Genomic DNA, 10,943 nt, shown 5'->3' on the forward strand with positions numbered 1-10,943 from the left:
AGCTATCATCAGTCCCGTCCGATGTTATCCCGGTACCGTTTTGGGGGCAATGCTTTACTACTAACAGCGAAATACATTTTGGAATTTAGTGCATCATGTAAAAATTTAGGAGCAATTTTAAAAAAACGTCGTAGGTATCTCCGGTCTCCTCTAACGCACAAAAGCAGAAGAGTTAATTATGAACGGACACATTCATTTGCAAAGGCTTTACCGCCAAACTGCCAGTCCTGGGCGGGGTACAAACAGTTATGAGACATCTAATTCTGAATGCATTGTGCAGAGGAGGGTTAGTGACTTAACTTTGTTGCAAATGGAGGGTACTTTCTGTGATTCATTTTTTCACAAAACAAACCCACACTTTTTTTTGCTTTTTTAGCCAAAATAATGTCCAACAGGGAGGTAAAATGCCCCTGGGGGAGCGATTAAAGTAGTTATCTTGAATATAATTTTGACCAGAGAAGAGTCGGGACCAACAGAAAATCACAAATAGAGCATACTTTCTGTGATTCATTTTTCCACAAAACCCACCTCAATATTTTGGTAGTTTTTCAGCTACATGTTCAACAGCACCCTCTACCAATTTACTGCCTGAATAATAACCCTGGAAACCATAATAAAACTGTCCGAAACTCGCTGAAAAACGATCTAGCAACTGCCTGTTCATTCATTCATCCAAAACACTGGCATCCACGCATGACCCATTGCATTGTTGCACACAATTAACTCTGTTACGCAGGACAGAGTTCGAGAAGGGCATTTCCCAACCAAGAAACTCTTTTCCATAGAAATACAGAGATACGGCCTAAATGGTAAAAGTGACCCCAATGCGGTCGTTGTTATATTGTGACAGAGGACCGAATACAAGGTGGACACTTTCCACTGGTCAAACTTCTTTAAATAGAAATACAGTTATATGGCCTTCACAGCCAAACACTTAATGAAAAAAGTCAAAATGTTACGTGGCTTGTTAAAGTTTATTAACCAGATAGAACACTTCAAATGTTTATGAACATAGGTAAATTAAAATACTCATCAAATCATCACGCTACAGTAACAAATCTTCACAAGTAGTGGAGTTACGAAATATCATCACATTAAGTGCAAAGTTTCTCCAGTGTAATAACGCTGCAACAACTAAAATGTGCCACCAGTTGTGACTTTGTCCAATGTAATCAAACCAACCTAAAATAGATACAAACTGAATTTATAAACGTAACTTTAAATGCTGAATAAAAGTTTTTACCTGGCAAAACTCTTTCAGGATACTTTAAAACATACAGCAGCATGGCAACTGCTAGAATTCCATACAGAATAAGCACATAGGGCAAAAACAGCTGGGAAATGCAAACACAGGAAACATTTGCATAAGTTGCAAGGCAAAAAGCATGGGCCACATGTTTGTTACAGTTAAAGGGATTTAGAACTCATATCAATTATAAGAAATATTTGATTCTGTAATTTCATTGCTATATCAAACAGAGTGTTTTGGTTAGTAAAAACTTTTTTTAATCTGGCTTGTTTTTAACTACATGTAACAGCTCTCAATATTTCTTTTTAGATTTTTTCAATCTCACGCTCTCAAAAAAATAGGACGCCTTTCAATATGTAAAAATGCCACACCACAGATTCATCAAATGTTCTCGTATTTTTAAAACAAGTCTTCAACACAATCAACATTTAGAACAGGCTTAGCAGTCAACAAATATACCTTTATTTCTTGCATAGGTGATACATGATACCAATGAAAAGTTGGTAGAAGTCCAGATACTGGTATGAGAGACAAGTGGCAAATTCTGATATTTTTCCAGCTATACAATAAAATAAAATCATACTTGTATGTATCATTTGACATATGTATGTGAAATTATATGTATGTATGTGTGTAAATTCATTATTACAGAGCCAATTCATACTTGTCTGAAAAATAGTTTCCAAAACTCATCATAAGTCCTGACAAACATATCATAAAAATAACCATCCCAACATAAACCCTTTGCAAAACCTAAAAAAAAAGATGTTTATTTTTTATATTAAGATAAAAACATAAACACAACAATACTTACCCATTTACAGTAAAAGCCAAGATAAAGGCCAATTAAATAACAACCCAAAATTCCAAGAACAATTCCAAAAACATCAAGCACATACCAACGTTTGGCGACTTTGTCATCAACATGGCAATTAAAGATATGATAAAAAGTTGAACATGCCAAACATATCTAGAAAGCACAGGCAGTTGTCTGATACATAAAATTTTTTCTTTACTTTTTCTCCTCATTGCAACACTTTTTTTTCCTTAATAACAAACTAAATTAGATAGTGTGACCAATGTTTCGACCTAAAAGGTCTCATCAGTGCCGCTGGCGTGACTATCAGATGACTTTGCTGACCAAACGGCCAAGCAAAGACTTCCACTTTGTGGTGACTATACAATCACCGTCATCCGTTGGGCACCAAACTAGGTGCAACCTTACGGAGAAAACAAGGTGGAAACACTATGGCCAAGCAAAGCTCAACCAAGAGTGCCGTCTGGCTCCACTTTGCTTATCATAAATTAGATAGTTCCAGCATATATAATGTGTTACTTTTTAGAGTGCTGTTTGCTGTGTATGTACATAAATAGTATTTTATGGTGAAGTGCCTTGTTATAGAACAGTTTTGTTTTACAAAAAAAAGTTAAATGCACAAATTCATAAAATAATTTTATGTTATGGTGCAAAACATTTTATATATATACTTTACACAAATTGTAAAAAAATTCCAACCTTGTTTCACTCATTTTAAGAGTAAGAATAAACAACAAAACAGTAGTAGACATGAGAAAATCTTCAAAAATACCAACCTGCGATGTTGCATAAAATAGACCAAAAACTATAAATTCCATATGGTCTGCATGCAGTTGTGGAAGGGTAATCACAAGATCCCATATACCAAGACAAAAAAACAGCAAAAATCCAATAGCATGCGTCCAGATGTTTAAAAATTCATTAGATTTGGCACATGTGCTGTAGAACATTAAAACAAAACTAAATTTGAACGAAAATGAGTTTTAATTTTTTTTTATTGTTCTTTCTGAATTTATAACAGATATTGTTTAATGCCTTTCAGTCTGAAATTTTTACACCTGTTGTAAACTAAGAAGGATCATTTCTTTATCAACACCCCGGACAAGCATTTTCAACCAATAGACTGCACAAAACCAAATTGGAAGCCAACACAATGCAGAATTTAAAGAAATAATTATGAAAATATATTTTAAAGTGTAAATACCATCTAATAATTGGAAATCTTTAAATCATGTATTAAGACAGTATTTGTGAAAAGGCACAGATTATTAACGAATCAACATATAAAAGTGACATGAATTAATGTTGTTCGGTACAGCAATCCATTGTAAACTTTTTTAAAAAACAACATTTTGTTCAAAAACAAGCAAAAAAATAGACTATATGGAGATAATGATTTCCATCATGATAGCAGTCTAATTATGCTGCAAAATGTGCAATGAACTGATGAGAACCGAACAGCTTTGAACTGCAGGTGGTTATCGAGAAGGTGCCGGGCGAAGGTGGAGGTATTTACATATTAAAACAACACATATATAAGCATACGAGAGCAGATCTAATTTTTTTTAATAGTGCAATAATAATAGTAATTACCTTTTTAAACACTGCTTTGCAGACAAAAATGAGCGATATCCATCCACAATGTAGGGATTGTCCTGCTGAAACTTTGAGACTTCTTCACGTGGATAAAGTTTTATGGAATTTTGAAGTTGAATGAGAGATTCCATTGCATGGTGGCTTACCTGTTGACGCACATTACGTAATCAAAAAAAGTTAGTGTTGACCCATTTAAAAATATCGCCAACAATTTTGTAGCCAATAAGCCTACTATTGTCACATGATCAGTTAAAGTTGGCTATTTCAAGCTAAACAAAGTTTGTCACGAAAAAAATGTCATGGCCTATCATTTCATGTCAATGAACATTTCGCCGGTTGTGAGTTTCTGCAGTGGTAGCATTGTTTTTACAACCAAACCAGATTTGGTTTATACTCACTTCAGAAAATGTTGCGGCCATCTACTACTCTAAGTGACATCAGTGGACACATATTTAAAACGCTGCAAATGTCATAATGCCTTGTTTCATAAACCGGAAGAAAATGAATTTATAAACAACAAAAACCGAGAGGGGACTGTAACGTTACGGCCAACATAGGTAAGCGTCCAAGATCAGTAAACTGGACAAAATCGGTAACCTTAACACGCGACTGCAGCGGCAAACAGGGAGGGTACATATTTTAATCCAAGGGGGGAAATTGAAATCATTTACTCTATACCTTGCACTGTGTTCACGATAGGTAACTTTGTTAAACGTTAGAGTAGTCACGTTATAGCTTGCACTATGTCCATGATGGGTAACTTTGTTGAACGTTTAACAATTAACGGACTTACCTATGATGGACATAGTGCAAGGTATAGCGTGACTTCCCTAACAATGAACAAACTTACCTATCATGGACATAGTGCAAGGTATAGCGTGACTACCCTAACGTTTAACAAACTTACCTATCATGGACATAGTGCAAGGTAGGGGGAGACCGGGGATAGCTCGAACGGTTTTGGGAAAATTGCTCATATTTTTTTAAAATTATGAACCACATTCTTAAATTTTATTTTGTTGTAAGTAGTAAAGCATTACTCAAAAAACAAAAGGTTTTTCGTTCGTTTTAGCTCACTAAAAATGTTTATTCAGCCCATTTTTTAAACAGATCTCAAATGTCCGAAGTCACCCCGGTACCGGGGTAACATCGGACGTGACTGGGGATATCTCGGACAGCAAGTTTTAACAGACGTTTTTTTTGTTTATTTAACAAATAACTGAAATCAAACTTGGCGCAATATCAGCATTGGGGCATTAGCGCATAAAATATCATTCAAGCTTTCAGGAATCGGGGCGTGGCCACTTATCGTTTCGACCCTTCTACACGTTCATGCTTTGGGTAAATCGTGTACGTTTAACGGCAGCACGGATATCATAGATTTTATAGTCAACAAACGATTTTTTATCTTTGGGACTTTTTCTTACTGCCAAAATTCAATCATTTCATCCAGCCTCTGTTTATTCTCTACTATGACCGATAATTTTTCATAAAACTCAAAAATTTTTGCCTTCTCGCGATTTTTTGCCATGATGTCCGAAGTATCCCCGACCACGTGACGACATAGAAATTCTTAAACTATGGCCGTATTTTTTAAGGTTACACAAAATCATCATTGGCCTATCCAAGAATACATATTTGATTATGCAATCAACCCAAAATTACTGCATTTTGATTAACCGTGACAGATATATAACCTTCCACATACAAATTGAAAAACTTGGTTTCACTGATAAATTGACTTTATCGATTATAACTTTTTAAGCAGACATGATTTAATTCCAAAGTTCCTGTTAACGTTTGATGGAGACATAAAGCTTTTGCAAAAGTGTCTTAACAATACCTAATTGTGACGTAAAATACCTGGTCCGAGGCATCCCCGTGTCCGAGGTATCCCCGGTCTCCCCTTATAGCGTGACTACCCTAACAATTAACGAACTTACCTATCATGGACATAGTGCTAGTTATAGCGTGACTACCCTAACAATGAACAAACTTACCTATCGTGAACATAGCGCAAGGTATAGCGTGACTACTCTAACGTTTAACAAACTTACCTATCATGGACATAGTGTAAGGTATAGCGTGACTACCCTAACAATGAAGAAACTTACCTATCATGGACATAGTGCAAGTTATAGCGTGACTACCCTATCAATTAACGAACTTACCTATCATGGACATGGTGCAAGGTATAGCGTGACTACTCTAACGTTTAACAAACTTACCTATCATGGACATAGTGCAAGGTATAGCGTGATTCCCTAACAATTAATTTACCTATCGATGATGCAATACAGGTTAAATGATTTCAATTACCACCCTTTGATGAAAATATGTACAATCCCTGTTTGCCGCTGCAGTCACGTGTTTAGGTTACCGATTTTGTCCAATTTACTGATCTTGGACGCTTACCTATGTTGGCCGTAACAGTACAGCCCTATATACAAAACCCCCTCACATTCTGGCAGAATAATTTTGCCAATTTGCCATATTTTACCAGGTACAACCGGCATTTACCAACAAGTTGTGTTTTTTGGGGGGATTAGAATAAAGTTGCAGGGGTCAGCAAGCAGTTCAAACCTCAAATCATATTAAACAAACCTTTTCGCGGGTATATCAATAAAAAAAAATCCCGAAATAAAAAAATCGCCTCTTTTTGCGAAAAAATTTTCTCTAATTCAAAAAATGCTGCTCCGCGTTGTGGTAATAGGTGACAATATAGATCAATATCAAGAGAACGGAAATTTAATGCTCTACAATATGCAATTAAAAGATTTGGAATTAAGATGGCGGACGATGTCAAAATCGCTCATTGAACATGACCCGCTATTCGCAAATCAGCGACATGGCGGCATGCAGAAAAACTTCCATAATTGAAATAATTCTGCTCAGCGTTGTGGTAATAGTTGCCAATACTGTGCAATATCAAGACAACGGAAAGTTTATGCTCTACAACATGCAATTACCAGATTTGAAATAAAGATGGCGGACGACGTCAAAATCGCCCATTGAACATGAACATCTGTTCAACCGTGTACATTTGCACATACCAGGAAACTTTGCAATAATATGCCACTTTCTTTTATTTTTTGAATTCCTGGGCTGGGCAACATAACAGCCTTCTACATGCTACAAAATATTGATTTCCGGACTGCAGTTTGCACGCCCCTGGTGTAAACAAATACAAAACATTTTTGCTATCTTTATGTGTTGCTGATATGGATTGATTTCTTCATTTCTTTGTCATGTGCTCTTTGGATAAATGAAACTGCAACAAATTAAAAAAGTATGTGACATACATGACGCTAAACGCTGTTTCTTTCCAATACAAACAAATATATTTTTTTACTGTTTTTCCTGTCACATGCGTTGCATAATTTATTTATGTACTTTCTAATTTTGAAAGCAAACGCGCGAACATAAAAAACTGTGTAAAACAAAAAAAAATTATGCTGTATTTTCTGGGCAGGTCATATTGGATCTATACATTATGCACGACAGAACATTAATTGCTGATATCCCACAACGAAAGGTACACCTCAAAATATCTGCTATGCATAATTCAATGTTTTAAACTATATGGGATTTTGTTCAATTGTACACTTGTTTTATATGCCGCCATTATGCTGAATCGCGCGAAAAGCGGGTAATGTTCAATGGGCAATTTGGTAGTCGTCCGCCATCTTAAAAAAGATTCAAATCTGTTAACTGCATGTTGTAGACTGGAGCATTAGATTTCCGTTCTTTTGATATTGGTCAATATTGGCACTTATTTTCACAACGTTAAGCAGAATTATTTAAATTAGGAAAGTTTTTCGCATACCGTCATTATGCTAAATCGCAAATAGAGGCGATTTTTTTTCGCAATTTTGTTGATTGGTATAGCTGCAAAAAGGTTTGTTTGATATGTTTTAAAGTTTGAACTGCTTGCTGACCCCAGTAATTTGATTCTAATCAAAAAAACACAACTTTTTGGTAAATGCCTGTTGTGCCTTGTAAAATATGTCAAATTAAAAAACAAAATTATTCTGCAAGAATGAGGGTGGACACCAGTTTGAACACCAATTCGTAAACGATACGCTCCAAAGGATTTTTATAATTTTGTAATTCCACAGAAATTTTGTAGCTAAATATACGGAGACTTGGCGCCAATACTTGCTTAATAGATGCTTTGAGGTTGGACGTCTGTGGCGAGTGTTGTAGCTTAAGACTCTTTCACGCATTACGTGCCACAGTATCGTACTTAATGTGTTTTCATTTTAAACGCTTCCGAAAATCACTCCCCATTCTAGCCCTATGATCGCAACGATTTTGACCACATTCATGGAAAAATTTGTTTCCGAAGTTATGCACTGTATTTTCCATTTTTAACTAACAGATCATCACGTCGACGTACTACCGCATGCGGCCCTCGACGGCTTTTTGTGCGACCCATGAAGTATTTAAAAATTCTAAATTACATTTTAGTTATTCGTTTTATTTGGAACCGATTAAAATGCTCGTGAAACATTCATTGTAAAGTTTGCAAAGAGAAAGCTGTAGGGGAGACCGGGGATACCTCGGACACGGGGATACCTCGGACCAGGTATTTTACGCCACAATTAGGTATTGTTAAGACACTTTTACAAAAGCTTTATGTCTCCATCAAACGTTAACAGGAACTTTGGAATTTAATCATGTCTGCTTAAAAAGTTATAATCGAAAAAGTCAATTTATCAGTGAAACCAGGTTTTTCCATTTGTATGTGGAAGGTTATATATCTGTCACAGTTAATCAAAATGCAGTAATTTTGGGTTGATTGCATAATCAAATATGTATTCTTGGATAGGCCAATGATGATTTTGTGTAACCTTTAAAAATACGGCCATAGTTTAAGAATTTCTATGTCGTCACGTGGTCGGGGATACTTCGGACATCATGGCAAAAAATCGTGAGAAGGCAAAAATTTTTGAGTTTTATGAAAAATTATCGGTCATAGTAGAGAATAAACAGAGGCTGGATGAAATGATTGAATTTTGGCAGTAAGAAAAAGTCCCAAAGATAAAAAATCGTTTGTTGACTCTAAAATGTATGATATACGTACACGATTTACCCTATGCATGAACGTGTGGAAGGGTCGAAACGATAAGTGGCCACGCCCGATTCCTGAAAGCTTGAATGATATTTTATGCGCTAATGCCCCAATGCTGATATTGCGCCAAGTTTGATTTCAGTTATTTGTTGAATAAACAAAAAAAACGTCTGTTAAAACTTGCTGTCCGAGATATCCCCAGTCACGTCCGATGTTACCCTGGTACCGGGGTGACTTAGGACATTTGAGACCTTTTTAAAAAATGGGCTGAAGTGACCTAAAACGAACGAAAAACCTTTTGTTTTTTGAGCAATGCTTTACTGCTTACAACAAAACAAAATTTAAGAATGTGGTTCATAATTTAAAAAAAATATGAGCAATTTTCCGAAAACCGTCCGAGCTATCCCCGGTCTCCCCTACATGTCTTTTTTCTTGGAAAGCTATTCTATATTGTTTATGCAATTGCTATTGTTTCCTCACTGACACCTCAACCTTTACGGCACACCGTTTCAACTACAGTTGATAACTATTGGCCATTTTTTTTGGTGACATAAAAACATAGTTTTCATATAGCCTAGTGCGTCCTTCGAGTTACTCAGTAAGTTTTAATTTGGCCCTTCGAGAAGTTTGAGTTTGCGACCTCTACATTAGGCCATAAATGTTTTCTGACTTGGTGTTTGGTTGGGAATTGACATAGCCGTAATAATATGTGATATGCAATATTTATTATGCCCCCAAACCAGTTTTCGATAATTTTACATCACCCTGACAACATTAGCCTATATAACAGCCACGAACCATTCCTTCCAGCAACCCCCAGCTATGTGTTGAATTGAAAGTAATCAGCACTTCTTCGTTACGCTCAGCACAGTTGACTGTAATAAGACTTTCGCAAGGGGTAGATTTGTTTGGGCAAGTCTTCATGATTTATTGTTGCTTGTTTTAATAAGCGATAATGTTAGCGCTTTAATTATGCCCTCTGGACTCTTTTCAGTAGAAAATTTTAGCACCTGATATACGCCAACTTTGCTGTAAGCTTTAAAGTGTGAGCATTTCCAAGCTTAGGATAATCTATTTTTTTTGCGTTTTGGACAATTGAATGCCAGATAACAAACCTTACTTCCATTTGCAGTGCATGATCTGATTTTGCATTTTGATGACAATTTTTTAACCATTGAGAAATGAAAACCTACAGTGACTGCCATCTTGTCAATTTCGCTCCTTCAAGGGCGTTAGATTTCCGTAGTTCGAGCACATGCTGTTCACACGTGCAAGTAGTATCAGCGCCGCACCATTTCCGCGGTACCATTTCCACAATACCAGTTAGCTAGTTTCCATGGGGAGAGCTGGGCCTTACAAATCAAATTAAACAATTTGTATCTTGCGTAAAGAATAGTACGCTGAAACATAATAAATAAAATTACATTACCAACTTTACACCATTGCATCGTTTGAAGCTGGAAACTGCGTGGTTTTGCTGGGGTTTAAATGTTATTTTCGCCGTAAAGTCAAATGGAAGGAAGTGACTATTTTATGATTTCTTTTCGTCGATTACAGCTTGTTGTTATGCGACGGCATCATTGTTGTCAAAGTCTCTTATCCAGGTTCGAGCGTATTTAAAAAGACTTTGAGTCTGAATATACGAGATGAGACATCCAGCAATGTCGCCTGATGAAGTTCATACCAGCTATGCGGGTCATTGCGGTTTATACTTGCACAATGAATTGCCAACGTTACTGGATCGTGCGCCTTGCGGTTGTGCGCTGGGTATTGCGAAAATACTTTATGAAATGAAATGGTTTTACTGTGAGAACGCCACATTTGTAACGTTCGACGCTAATAAACCAGGAAGCCTTCGAGGGACTCACTAGATTTGTAGATTACATGCGTTTTTGCAAGTTCTCCTGATTAAATTTGTTATTTTCACAATTGTCAGTCATCTTGTCGGTTCTTTTCGATTGTAGTGTTCGCACGAGCGCATACAGTTGTTCTCATATTTATAGACTATAGGTTACATATAGAGTTCGTAAAAAGACATTCGATTCCTCATCCTCACATAGTGGAGGTTACACCAAAGAAAAAAGTTAAAAACAGGAGGTTTGTGCACTCGGTCGTTTTAAATTTCTTTAGGTTTTTATTAATTTCGAGCGTCAAATATAATTTTTCTCTTTTTCTATCATTAACGGATCGAGTTTGGTTGACCGTAT

At 36.3% G+C, this 10,943-nt stretch overlaps 1 protein-coding gene across 1 annotated transcript; it reads right to left on the reverse strand.

Moving 5' to 3' along the window:
- Nucleotides 1-892: 892 nt before the first annotated feature.
- Nucleotides 893-4,197, reverse strand: LOC145908483 (progestin and adipoQ receptor family member 3-like). The gene is made up of 8 exons (XM_082995777.1): nt 4,061-4,197; nt 3,660-3,808; nt 2,843-3,005; nt 2,064-2,219; nt 1,914-2,002; nt 1,709-1,808; nt 1,244-1,334; nt 893-1,182 (listed from the first exon to the last, which is right to left on the reverse strand). The coding sequence occupies exons 1-8, from the start codon at nt 4,079-4,081 to the stop codon at nt 1,046-1,048; spliced, it is 906 nt and encodes a 301-aa protein (XP_082851903.1). The 5' UTR covers nt 4,082-4,197; the 3' UTR covers nt 893-1,045.
- Nucleotides 4,198-10,943: the final 6,746 nt, after the last annotated feature.

Source organism: Ascidia mentula, chromosome 7 (genome assembly GCF_947561715.1).
Source record: "Ascidia mentula chromosome 7, kaAscMent1.1, whole genome shotgun sequence".
Taxonomy (NCBI): Eukaryota; Metazoa; Chordata; class Ascidiacea; order Phlebobranchia; family Ascidiidae; genus Ascidia; species Ascidia mentula.